Here is a 14948-nt window from a genome sequence, read left to right on the forward strand (position 1 = left end):
TGAAATGTCTTTCGTGATCTCGAACATCGACAGAAATATAACATATAACATAAAATAAACTCAAAAGACCAAAAGATCTCAATTTATGTTTGTCGTTTATAACATTAACAATTTAATTACTGTATAAATATATAATTATATAATACATTTTATCTTTGTCCAAAATATATAATTTATAAGAGAAATATAATTAAACAATCTGATAAAATATATCGATTCAAGAATGTCACATCCATTTCATCTCTTCTATCGTTTTTTTTACGCCGAATTATACCTCAGTTATGTCTCTGACTCACCGCATATTCTATTGGTGTACGAGTAATATTAGAACACGGTACACGAGAGAATCTGCAAGAATCTGGTGCAATCCGCTTTTCAAAAGTCAAAACGTGACTCAAGATCAAAGATATTCTTGTAAAAGTAAAGGAAACAACAATGTTTCCAATGTAATTTAAAAAAAATATTTTTTTTAGAAAATGATGTAAAATGACATATAATACTAGATAGAAATAATATATAATGAATTTTAAAATAACAATATCACATATCAGTGTCACAACTAATGTAATTTGAAAATAATTAACATAATTATAAAAATGTATATTGTAATATAAAATTATTTTAATTAATAGATTTTCGATTTTAATCAACGTAATCAGTAAAACAATAAAATATCATGATTAATCTTTAATTTTAATTTCTTACATTTATTCTAATCTGACCTAAGATAATGTCGATTGATATTATTTGATACGGTCCAGTTCGATTGGCAGTGTTAAATCAGACATTCTCTTTAAACAGATCCAAGTGACTCGTGTTATTTTTGCACTTCATGCAGCATGTGCATCTGTTCATCCGGTTTTCTTTCATCCCGTGAGGAACACGCTCGGACGATCCTTAAAAGGAGTTGCCGGAAGTCTGATCGGTATTTTTTCAGAACACACTATCAGAAGACAATGACCTCTTCGATTCGCTTATGGATGTGGCAACGACGGAGCGAGCGAGTCTACTTTCGAGAGAATCGTTCCTTCCTTCTCGGAAGTTAAATAAATATTCAGTCCAGAAATCCCGAACACCTAGCGCGCGCCGAGTGTTTTTGGACTCGATCCGCACAAGGGACTTGCATCGCGTTGTTTTCGCTCAGGAACAAAGACATTACGCACATTGATGATTCAAAGCCTGATCCGTAGAACGAGCGACAATGTTTAAACAAAAGAAGACTCGATGGGACAAAAGCATTAGTGAAATAATTCAGAAATTTTTCAAATTTGATCGAAAAAATGTAAAATTTAAAAATACAGTATAAACATATAAAGTGCGCGTGCCTTAATGCCTTAATGCATCTGATAACTTTATCTAAACGATTCTTCTAAATTTTTAAAAAATTTTTCCACTCTTTTATCTACTTATCTTCACGTTCGCAATACGTATCGTATTTATCGATTTATAAGGAAATTAGCGGAATTACAGGGACAAAATACCACTCGATTGCAAATACCATTTTGCGCGTAATGGAACGCACAAGCGTGCGATTACGCGAACGGCAAGTTGTTAGAGGCATACAAAATGCGAGAGATACAAAAAAGAAACGCGTGTAGTCTGGTAAAAACGCGGGAAAAGTACGATTGCTGCGCGAGCAGCGGTTCCGAGGCAATGTCAAGGTACCGAAACCAAGCCTTCCCATGTAATCACAGCGAGTCGAATGTTGCGATTACATCGTGCTGTAATGCGGTCGACCCGCGGAAGAGAGCCGCACGCTTTGTTCGCGTCGACGAGAAAAGACTCCGGACAAGGATAGAGATAGCACAATGAGAACGCGGAGGCTCCTATCGATCTTCCCTCCGCGCCTAGGAGCCACATTGTGGCTCCCGGGTCTTATCGCCAGATTCTGGCGTTTACCTAACGTAAAATCATGGAATTTGAATTTCCAACGAGATCGAGCCCGCATACAAGAGAAACGCGATCGGCTCTCTCTCTCCGAACGATTGTCCTTTCGATTTTCCGATTGAATGTGTCTAAAAAGCATACCATTCTTTCAGACGTTTTTCAAACATTTGAATATACACGTTATTTTCTTGCTTAAATGTCTCACATTACGTCAAATATGTTTCCTTGATTTGATTCAAGGAGCGAAACGTTCTACTAATCGCAAAACGAGAGCAAATTCAGATATCTCCTTTTCCTGGCTTGGTTTGCCTCGCGTGTAATCAGTACTCGATGATTATCAATATTCATTTCCGTCGTTCCCTCTGCATACATATTTTTTACTTCTTTTACTTCTTTAATCGGAGGGAAATTAATTGTAAAATATTTCTCTCTTATGAAATAATTCTAAAAAGTTTTTTATACGTATAGCTTTTTATAGATAAGATAGAAAAATATATTATATAAATTATATAAATTATCAAGCTATTTCAGAAAATAGTTTTAACTGAAAAAAATAACGTATAATATTTCATCATAATATGTTAATTGCATATGTTAGATATTGCATAAAAGATACTCATATGGATTATTTCTATATAACTTTTGGCTACCTATTTAGTTACACAAATCGTACATTTTTTTCTACAATCATTGCGTCACTATTATAGGCTTGCAACTTTATTACATAAATATTATCAAGAATAAACGCTTAGATAATTCTTATACTCGGATAATAAAAAACGCAGACTGGCAGGCAATGGCTAGTAAAGTCACTGAAGCGTGACGACGAAGAAAGACAAACGACGCGTCCAAGTTTCTCGACCGTCGTCGCTTCTCGTCGCGATTTTCAATAAAAAAAGATCGCGTCCGTAAAAATTTATCCGAGCCGCGATTTCGAAGATACATATCTTTGCGGAAACGCGCCGGTCGTGGAGGATTCAAGAGAAATCAGAAATGGAGTCAAGTTGCAAATTGGTGCCAACCTTGGAGCGGCAGTCAACACGCGCGTTATGCAATTCCGCGCGTACGCGAAACGTTCTACGTGTATGCGAAACTGCGTTAAACATGCCTCTGCTAGTTCAATAACTGTATTAACTTGCGTAATATAACGCGACACATTGATCTGAAAAACGAGATTCCCTTTGCAATCGATTCCGAACGATTAAAATCGACCGGTTCTAATCGGTCTAATCATATTAATCGCGCAACTTTAATCGACAATGCATTACGATCGTTGAGGCAATTACTCCTACGGATCGGATAATCGCGAGTGTTTTCTTCTTTTTTTTTCTTCACACGCAATCAATAGCCGCGGCAGTCGTCGTTGACAATACTTTTATGAATTATACAACGCGTTCTGTGTGTTTGACTTGACGCAGAGTAGCGGGATCGATTGTATTCCCCGGCGTATAGGCTCACGTTCTAATCTGCGTGACAACGATAACAATTGTTCATTGGCAATCCCGCCGAAAGGTCAGGGGTCCTCGGGATCGTTACTTTGTCGATTGAGCGGTTCATTTCAGGTTACACCTGCGGGGCTATTTTAATCATTCGCATCTACAGAGCGTTTCTCATGTTCTCGCCTGTTGACTGCCTTTATAAATAGGCTTCGGTAGGTGGATCGATCCTAATGTCATTTGTCCGTGTAAAACCGTTAATAAATATTACACCTTTTTTTATATCAATGAGGAGATTAATTTTAACCTTTCATCGAACCCTATGATACAAGTGACGTATGCAAACTGTCGCCTTATCGTATCAATTATGTACACTTAATTATATTTCGCGCGTTGCGTAGTCGCGCAAATGTCAAAGTATCAACGTAACGAATGATCGTTGATTTATCGTGAACACTTTGTACACTTATCAGATTGAATTTCCCAGATCGTATCATGCATGAGAATACAAATACAAATAGACCTTTGGTCGCGTACGACTCAATAACTCGCGACACGATCACGCGACGAGACAGATCGCCTACCGAGCAAAATAGGCGGACGATGATGAAAAAGATTTTCGCGAGGGGAAAATCCGTTCGGGAAATTTCGCGATACACACTTTTCCCGCTGCTCGAAAGACAGTCTGGCATTACACAGTTGACGTTATTGTGTGTATGTTTAAAGCGCGCCAACCTTCGTCCGCGAACGATCGATCGGAGGAATAAAACACGACACGAATAGTAGACGCTACGTTAACCCGGCGAGTCTCCCTTTTCTACATTCGCATGTGCATCGCGTGCATTGCGCGCTGCTTTCGAACGCAACGGCATCGTATCTAATAAACGGTTAAAACGTATGAACCCGCGAATGAGCAAATGTGTCATGTCCGCCTAGCGGAAGGTGTCGAGTTCGCCTCCCGAATTAGAGTTCTCTCGGGCGCGAACAGTTGCCGTGTGACGTCGAGCAGTTCGACGATCGATTCCGCAATTTATGACGGGAGTTACCTCGCAAATTCTCGTTAAATAACACGCGCGCTCGCGCGTGCGACAACGACGACGTCTCACCGATTTACTGACGGATATTAATAGTCGCCAGCCCATACAATTCCCGCAAAGCTGCGACATCGTGAAAACGAATTGAATTTTGTGAATCGCCTCGACCGTCCGTTTTCGATAAATATTTACGATTAGATTACGCAATTAAAGTGTAACGCACGAATATATTCGCGTGCATTCATTCGCACGTAATTCGATACCGAATTAGATATCGAAAACGAATAGGAAAATATATTTTTTTATTAATACTTGTGGATTTTTCATCCAGCAAAAGCTTAATTAATTCCGCGGACTTGTAAACTCGGGTAACTCAATTAAATTAATATAAATATATATAGAATACATATTAATATAATGAATACGTACGCAAGAAGAGCTGTGGATAAAAACAGAACGACGCAAAGAAAAAGAAAAATTATGGATATAATAAAAAATTAATTTCCATTTTATAGATATTTCTTAAATAGTGTCTATAAAACATTGAATATCTAATTTCGTTATGATAAGTCAAAAGATATCTGCATGTACAAAGGCGTAATTCTCAGTAAACTTCAACAAAAGAACATTTTAATTATAAAGAGGAAGTAACAGACAAAAACAAATGTAAGAAGTAGAGATTCTCTCACGATACAGTTTACAATTTAAAAATGCGAATGCGTTCAAAGTACAACCGCTACCAGCCTTGACAAAATCCGGTCACGATACGATTTTTAGAATATCGTCAATCGCCATCGCAAAAGATTGCTGATAAGACATCCCCTTATTTCGAATATCTCGTCGAAAACTACTTTCCTACGTGAATACAAACGAGTCAAAAATGCTCCAACGAGTGACCGATGAGCTATTTTAAGTAATAATAATGTAAAAGGCAGATGGCGACAAATTAATTTGGATCTAAACGTTCGATTTGAATGATATTCAATTGGCCGACTTTCACCAGCACATTGAAAATGTAAATGTAACTTTTATCGATCGTTTCCGGTCGATTAACCCGAGAACCTACAAGAACGTGTACGTGTACGTTGTTCTATCTAGTGATCTGTTTGCTTCGTCGCATATCGCGCCTCGAAATCGCCTACGTTGGCACGTAGAATGTTGAATGTTAACCGCAGAATTTAGTGGTCGAGGCCAGATTTGTATGAAGAGTCGCTATTCGCAAGAGATACAAACAAAACGCAATTCACAGACGCGACGATGCGTGCCGCGAGTCACCAACAATTCGATACATTCGATACATTCTTTCGGCGGTTATGAATTGCGTTATTTTACAGCAGCTCATATATAGGTCGGCTTTTATTATTTTTTTCCATTCGCTCGATGTGTAATTGATTGCACCGGCAAGATTGCACCGACGTCAGACAAGTTTTAACGCGTCTGTAAACCCGATGATTAATGCCAAGACGATTTTAATTGCAAAGACGATGCGTAATATCGATGACGTTGGCATACGTTGGAATATTTTGTGCACGTCGCGATTACACATTGTCGACTGAACACTGGACGCTGTGTATACGTAATGCATAAATCTCGCGTATTTACCGCCGTATTTGACATCGCAATTGACGTGAAAACGTGTTCGCCGCCGCGAAGAGGAAGAGATGCGCAATGCCGATTTCATCGATAAGACACGCGTTCGTTTCGTTTTCGCGTTAGTCATCCGACCGCTGTCGAGGTGACTCGCCGCGTCGAGTTTTCAATTTCGCTCCTACAACGTTGTTTCTGGATTTCTTTTTTCTTTTTATTTACCTCGTGTGTATATATACACACACGAAGGGTCGCGCGAACTGGCTGCGGATTCTGCCGCCTCTATGAATGTCCCGCTACTAAATATAACCGCTGCTCGCCGCGGCTATTTCCTACTCGAGATAAACGCGAGTCAAGAGGGAAGAGAGGCACGCGCGTCTTTGACTCTCGTCGTGGACCTCCGACGGAAGATGGATCGCTTTCCACGACAATGGCTTCGTTCAGCAAGCTGCAAGAAAACTGCAAAAAGGAGCAGCTTTGCAACCGATGTGATTGCATTCCTTAATATAATTGGTTATTGCCCTTGGTTCCCCACTGGATATCTAAATGTATAAGTCAATCACGTTAAAGAGTTTTACAGAGAGTTACAAAGCTACTTTTTCTGCTGAATGCAGCCAACTTTCATTGCGACGTCACGTATCGACGCCTTAGTTATCGAAACGATAAACCAATATCGACCGAACGCATTCCTGTGTGTGTGTAAGTTTTTTCTCCATCGACATCGATAAAGAATGAATAAACGGCCGTTTTGTTTAAACAACAGTTGTGAGGCAACGATGAACAATAGGAATTGAATATTTTGGTCTGATAATATTAAATATTTATAACTCTGAGGATCTTTCTGTGTCCGTAGGTTTTTCCTCCGACAAGCGCGACATCAATAAAGAATGAGTAAACGACCGTTTTGTTTGAACAAATCGTTTACAATGCAACAGCGAACAGTTGGAATTAAATTAATATTTCTTGATAATATCAAATATTTACGAACCTGAATCATGAATACTATAAATAGTAATAAATAATAACGAGAGATAGTTCACCAATAGAAATTTTAAATTTTAAATTTCAAAGTTGATATCAATTATAGAAAATAGTAAATTTTACATATATCTGGGATAATTGTGAATTTATATATACGTTGATTTTCAGAAATGTAATTGCAATTAGAGATCCAATCGCCTGGATTTAAAGATCTTTTGATAGTTCTAGGAATATCTTATACATATTATAAAACGTGTTTTATTTCTGACACTTTCGCTAAATCGAAATCCACCTTTAAATGGATCAGAAATGTGTATCATTAAAAATAACGCGGTTAACGACGCGATAGAAATAAGTCTAAAGATATCTTACAAATATGTACACGCGAGAATTCAACGTTCCAGAATAAATATCAGTTTTATAGAGGTCTGTTGAATTAAACGTGTTTGCAACGCGATGTTACGAGTCCGTCACAGATTGCTGCAGGGTTAACCGTGCCAGACATTTCGAAACCACCCGAGATACCGTTAAAGACGATCCTTTAGTACGGTCTGTTAACGCGCATGCGAAAGAATATGGACGCACAATGTATCGGTAGAAAAAATTCTAAGGATAAAAACTTCTGATGCCGCCATTCGTGAAGATGTTTCACAAAGGAAAAGTTGCAGGCATCAGACGTCGATAAAATTGTTGGAGAAAACCGGAAAGCGAGCAATCTTGCCAGTATTCAAGGTCTCGAATGTTATATCGCTTGAAAATTATACAAGACGCTCGATAAATCAGAATGAGATATTAGAAATTGTTTTAATATTATTTCTGAAATTTTAAAAAATCATCCAATCATTTTTTACAATTAAAATCCCAAAAATAGATGTGCACGCACGCGTGACGACAGAAGAAATTGAAGAGAAGAATTAAAAATAAAAATAGGAATTGAATTTGAAAAGAACAGAGTCATCTGCTCTATTTTTGAATAAATTTTGATTTAATAAAATTCTTATTAATATTTTAATACGCTTAATTCAATACGTTTAACGTTTTATGAAATTGATGAAATTATTGATAAGTTTAAGTTTGATAGTTTGTCGATTAAAATTTACGTCTTCGTCTTCGTGAAACAATCTTAAATAATTAAGAATTCTTATTATAAATGTCGGCTACTCAAGCTAATGAAATCGACGAATATTGAAAATCTTTATTAGAGCTATTTTCCACCCATTCCCATAGCAACCGGTTAACGATAAAGTAATTTCGAAATTTCGAAATTCCGCTTCGGCGAGACCGCGCATTCACCGCGCGTTTCTATTTCATAAGCAAACCGACTTGTCTGTACCGTCATGAGCTGCTAATATTTACCCTAAATTCGTGCGCCAACAGAGAAACGCAATCGAGTAGTATTTTAATCAGTATTTTGGCCGTCTGTATACTTCGTTCTGTGGAATGATCGAATTATCACTTTACGTCGCATTTTAAGTAGAAAGATAATCGTCACGGCCGTATCTTTTTTTTATGGCTCGTTTGCTTTGATTATTTTTTCCTTTTATTTATCTTTTGATATTCTTTTGTTTTCGTCTCTTATAACTCCTATTAATCATGCGATACAACGTGAACAGATTCGAATCTAAATCCATCAATTATTTAAATTATTTAAATTAAAGGTAATATTTTTATTGAATGTTTTTAATTAAAATAGTATTTATATACAGAATATTTTAAAACAACTCTGACAATATTTAAAAATTAATCGAGAACGATAAACTAATTTTTGAAATGGCAACTCATATTTGAAAATTACATTTTATTGCATATCTGACGGCTTGGATTTATTTTATTCAAAAGTATATCTAATTCAACTTTATTATCATTTTGAGAAAAATTATATTTTTCCAAACATGAAGTATTATTTTAGAAATGTTTAGCTTATTATTTTTTTTCAATCCGTAACTATGCTTTTTTTCAAGTTGCCAGTAGATTTCAGTTCCTTTTTAACATAATATTAAAAAGTGGAGAGGAAAACATTAACATGAAGAAAACATGCGTTAATTGAAATACTTTACTAGTATTCTGTCACCATCTAGATCACGATTAGATTTATAATACAGCCTTAATTTTTCACGAATAGAGAATTATTATAAAAAATAAAACTCGTTGGGATCATTGGATATCTCGGGTATCGGTTACAGATTAATCATTGTCAGTGTTGTTTCGAAATATCCGATTCAAATTCACGGTGTGAATATATGTATCAGAAAAGAATGTCGGAATGCATAATATTGATCAATAAAATTGAATCAGTAATATTGACATATTAACAGTATATCTATATTTCTACAATTTTACATGATCGATATTGAGAATATTTCAGCTCAGTTTTATGTATATTACCTAATTATGTAAATTATCTGAGAAAAAAATATAAAAAACATTGGAAGTTCTCCAAAACATGACAGTAAAAAAATATTTATTGTGATATCAAACTATGGCACATTTATTATTATAAAATACTAAATGACTGCACTTTTTATGTAATTAATATTATTAATATTTCTTCCATATATAGCATACTGATGTTCGAAAATCAAGAAATCTGCATAACTGTCAATACATCAATAGATCTGTTCTTTTTAGCTGAATGTTTTTTGCATAATTTTCGTCTTTCTTCTTTGGAGAAAAAAAGAGATAAATAATTCAAGAAGTTCAGCTAAAAATAACAAGCTCATTTATTAATACTAATCATACACGATCAATATTGTCGGTATTTATTGATACCGATTACTAATAGTATTATTAATTCCTGTAAGATCCATATAAAACCTCAGACAATATAATAATAATCACAGCTGATAATTAAAAAAGGATGCGATTTCCGAACTCACGCAGTCACTCGTGTCGATATTTTTCTCGCTCACGTGGTATAGAAAGATGCCTCGGCTATCGAACGAGCGATCATTTGTGAAGCTTTAAGCTTGGAGCATCGAAAGCAATGCGCGAGACGCTGTTTTGTGCCGCAACTCGAAAAGGTCAAATCAGGTCTCGTTTGTTTCCGCGAGAAAATATTGCGTGTATTTCCAATGTTGTTCTCGTACCGTCGTAAATATCGGCGAAAAAAGTCTAATAAAAATATCTCGATTTATTTCTGTCTCAAGCGTCAGCGTAGCTTTTCGCGATCGTAGCAGCATTCGAGGGAATAAAGCGGGCGCGTTCTACGTTTTTTCATTCGTAGAAACTTAACTCAAGCCATTTTTAACGAAGAATCATGTCGAGCGAAGAGTCGCTTCTTTGTCTAGAAAAAGAATATGTGGAGCCCAAAAAACTCAGGTATCTATCGTGCGAGAATATGAAATCATTCGGATCTTACACAGCATCGCGAATCATCTAGAAACATCGCGACTATTCGATGCCAAAGAGCATCGCGTCTCGAGAGAAGACGGCCACCGGAAACCGTCGCCAACAAACTCGAGAAACGGGAAACGGGAACTCGATTCGTGACGATATTACAGTCGGCGTCGTGTATAATATGGAATGTGGAATCTAATAATCGCAAAGATTTTTCCCGCGTCTGTTTCCTCGGCAGAGAGTTGAAACCGGTGAGAGTTTCGATTTTTTTTCACCGCGATGGAAGCCAAAATTGTCGCATTCCAAATTTATCGTGGTTGCGACCGAGTTATATGGATCACCCTCTCGCGCGCGTTCATGGCGTCGAACTTTCGGCTCGCTTGGATTACACTGGGACCTCGAGGGACTATCGTTGAAACGTCGGGTCGCATTTCGCGATATGACGCGTCATTAGGAGAACGTAACCATTGCGCGCGTCAACAGAATTGCGAGAATACTCACCTTGAGCCGTTTGAGCTTGCCGTCCCTCGCAGCGTTGTACACCACGCTTTTAAAATCCATTTTCACATGCTCCGACTCCGAGTCTTGTCGTGCCGTAACCTGGCCTAGGTCTCCTGGCCTCCTCTTTGTCGCGCGTAGAACGTACACGTACTCAGTTTCGTCGTCTCCGTTGTCGTCGTCGTCGTCGTCGTCGTCGTCGTCGTCGTCGTCGTCGCCGTCGTCGTCGTTTTCACCCCGGACAGATAAGCGTTCGCGAAGCGGCGCTTCCTCCGCTCCCGACCGCCGGCAGCGGAGGGGCGAGGGGAAACACAGTTGGCGAGATCACCTTACCGACTCGGTTTCTCACAACCCGAATCGCGGGTTGGAGACGTCGAGAAAGGTCGCGATCGCGATCAGCGAACTTGGGATCTCGCGGGCGAGTGAGCAAAGAAGAGAACGAAGACGGTTCGCGACGACCTGTGTGTTTCCGTTCGGCGCTCTCCGATTTCCGTTCGCACGTCAGGTGGCAGCACCGATCCGAGCTGCACGGCGGTTCGTAAACGACTGAGCTCGCGGCGCCGACCGCCGCGCGAGATCAATCGCCAGTCAGTACCAGCTGTGCGTTATCCCTCCGATCGGTCCCTCTCCCTTCCGCGCCTCGCTGCGTCTCTATCCGGCGTCTCGACGTCACGGACGCATGCGCCGCGACGCTCAGCGCAGCCGCGTCTGGCGTCGTCCGATTGTTCTTCTTCGCTCCGCGCGATTTCCCCGCGATTCCTCGCGATGTGTTTCCTTTGTGTGGTGCGCGCGCGCGCGTGCGCTCGGATCGTGTCGACGCCGGCGGTCCGGAAGGAAGCTGCAACGACGTCGACGATGTTGCGTCGCGACGCCAACAGAGTGCGACACTCGACGATCTCGTAGCCACGCTCGAGCAGCGCGATACTTCGAAAATGGATGAAAGCCGCAGAATTTTCTTTAATTTAATTTTTGTCTGTATCATAATTATATTTAAAATTGTTATATCATAAAGAATATAATTATATTTTAAGTAGAAGAATTTCAAATCGTTTGTTTGGCGAGGATGAATAATTCCAAAACGAAAGTCCCGGTAAAGAGTTTTCATTAACATATAATTAAATGTAAGATATATAATTATATATGATGATATAGCTATATGTGATTATATATAAACATATACATCAATATATAATTATATGTAATTATATATTAATAATTTTTTATAAATAAATATATTCTATGTATCATTATATATAGAACATTTTTTATCGGTACATTATTTTATTTTATTTTTTATTAAGTACAATAAAAAGAAATAAAGATCATATTCATACTTCATTTTTATCGATAAATGCGTCTATTTCTGAAATATGTATATGTAACGTATGCGCATTTAAATGAGATATGAATATGGAGTATCAAGTATATTATATTAACGATATTTAACTAGCATTCTTATCACTCATATTCAATAAAAACATATTAACTAGATTCTAATAAAAGTTGATACGAATAGCGAAATAGCTTATATAATTCAAACTCTCGCTATACACTTTTATTTTTTTAATAAAAAATAATATTGGCTAACCTCTTCGAGTACTTCGTCCGATCTTACAAATATTCTTGTAAAAGTTCGCGGATCGTTTGTTTTCAAAAAAGGGATGCGCTATACGAATTCTTCTTTCTACATGCTGTATAAATTTTTCCATGTAACAGCGAGACACGCTTAAAACTTTCATTCGCCGTCGATAAACTCGCGACGCTTCAAAATAAAACGGACCTCCCTCGAAAACATGACGGAAAAAAGAAAACAACTTCATCCTATCCATCGCGTATATACTGCATTGTTTTCTCGTTTTCAACCGTCCTTAAAAGTTTTATTCCGTGATGCCGCGAAAACTCGCTGATTCTTGTTCGACTCGCCAAAATGGTCGAAATTTATAAACGCAATCCTCTCGCGAGATTACGAGTTATCATGAAACTTCGAAAGAGTCAATTGATCCATCCTTCCTTTTGTTTCCTAGCTTTCCTCGCTTTGAAACAATTTTGCAAGACAATTTTCGTTCAATCGCGCAATCGTGGCTATCGCTTTTCGCGCTGTAAAACGTATCCCACGGGACGAGAGGGTTAAATGAGATGAATATTCCGCGTGTCGTTAAGATAAGATGCGGTCCGTATTAACCCTCTCTTATCTTTCACATAGCGACAGCCAACTTTTCCGTCGGTTATTCAGCGACGATTATTCGACGAGAACCTCGTGAGTTTTGTAGTTTCGCGAGATCATACAGGATCATCAGAGATTCGTATGGATCATCAATTATATTCTAATTTAAATAAAATAACAATTTTGCTGAAATATTTACAAATTCTGTCACATACAAATTTGAAAATAATTTTATGTCATCAAGATAATTATGGACGATATTTAAGTTTGATAATGATATTACAAATATTTTTTATATTTTAACAACCAATTTAAATCTTCTTGTATAATTATTTTCATGATCTAATAAAATTATTTACAAATTTGTTATATTTAGCTAAATTCCTAGATATTGCAATAAAATTGTTCTTTCTGTGTAAACATAGAATAAGTTCGAACGAATTACATAGACGTAGCCAGGAAAAGAATTTGAATTTGCCAAATCTTTCTCAAAATTAAAAAAAAAAGTTAAAGTTAAAGTTAAAGTTATAATTTATAAAACCTAATATTTTTTTATTCAAAATTAGGAACAAATATTCTAAGCTCTAAAAGATCCAAAAAAAGTAATTTATTAACGCAAAAAATTGCTATTTATGTATTAAGAAAATTTATAACCCCCCTCCCTGAAAAAAAATCCTGGATATGCCTATGAATTGCAAAGTCATTTCCAATTTAATATGGAGCATTGTATGTTTTCAAAGCTTAGCAAAAATATATGATGAAATTATGTATCCTGTCGGAATAAATACAATTAATAAACATGCTCTTTATCTCGTTTAAGCGACTCGACCAACAATACACGCAACTTTGCGAGTTCACATTTCGCTCGTAAATCAATAGAATACGTAGTCTGTTGCGTGATTTTTCAATGATCTCGCGTGATTTTTCAATGATCTCACGTGTGCACTGATACGCCCGTAAAAATATCGATTTTCTTCGACAATGCGGGGTCTGTGCAAGAGAGTCGTGTAATACGTATCGCCAACTGCAATTACCAGCTAAATTATTACGAACTCGAAGAGTAGCTTATTATTAGTCACGCGACAAGAAAACGCGCGTAAGGTAAAACGACATTGTATGACTTCTGTTTTCGTGCAAAAACCATGTAAATTGCCAGTAGAATCATCAAGTGTTATTACGCGAAAGGAAACGTTATTTCGACGAGTCAATTATTTTTCGATCTTTTTCCAATCAATTCACGAAATTATGCGACTTTGTCAACATGGAGAAGTCGGATTTCATTGCTATAAAACATTTATTGCTACGAAAGAAAAAAGTGAAAGAATTCCGTCACCGATGGATATAATCGTCGTTGTTGATGTCTATGTTAAGTACTTTTTTATGTATTTTGAACAGAATTGTTAGGCAGGAAGGAAGTGTTACCTCGAGGCGATTAATTGTCGAGTTTCTTCCGGGTGATTTAGTTTTTTAACATGAAAAACTGAAATTTCAGAAATTTTAAAGTAATGTCGCGTGTCGCATAAACATTTATCGCTGCGAAAAAAAAACGTAAATTTTGTCATGCGTGAACATAATCACCGTCGTTAATGCACGCCTTCTTGTTAGGTTTACTTTTTATACATTTCGAGCAAAACTGTTAGTGACTTTGTAAAAGAAAACTTCGACGAAGCAATTAATTCTTGAGCTTCTTCTAATCGCATCAATAAAATTACGCATTTATTTTTTTAACAAAGGTCAAGTTTCATAAATCTTACAGTACATATGCGTGTCGCGCAATATTCATCGCCACAAAAGAAAAGTTTGAATTTCGTCGGTGAATAGAATCGTCATTATTGATGCGGGTTCCCGTGTGTATTTAAAAAAAATCTTACTTTTTTTTATGTATATATATATATATATATATATATATACATAGTGCATGGCGCGCGCATCCCCTCAAGAAAAGAATTCTTACGACAAAATAAATTTTCTCGCTCACGCCATCACCTCCCGTATCTCGTCTCCCTTCGCGGGCGCACACTAAGG

At 37.3% G+C, this 14948-nt stretch overlaps 1 protein-coding gene across 1 annotated transcript in view; it reads right to left on the bottom strand.

Annotated features, from left to right (window-relative positions):
* The window catches only part of LOC105428068 (protein fem-1 homolog CG6966), a 32464-nt gene extending 21000 nt beyond the window's left edge, over positions 1-11464 (bottom strand). The window contains exon 1 of the mRNA XM_011640137.3: positions 10763-11464. Coding sequence (XP_011638439.2) covers positions 10763-10822 — 60 coding nt within the window. The 5' untranslated portion in view covers positions 10823-11464. The remainder of the gene's footprint in view (positions 1-10762) is intronic.
* Positions 11465-14948: the final 3484 nt, after the last annotated feature.

Source organism: Pogonomyrmex barbatus, unplaced genomic scaffold (assembly GCF_055798465.1).
Source record: "Pogonomyrmex barbatus isolate J1 unplaced genomic scaffold, ASM5579846v1 scaffold7, whole genome shotgun sequence".
Classification (NCBI taxonomy): Eukaryota; Metazoa; Arthropoda; class Insecta; order Hymenoptera; family Formicidae; genus Pogonomyrmex; species Pogonomyrmex barbatus.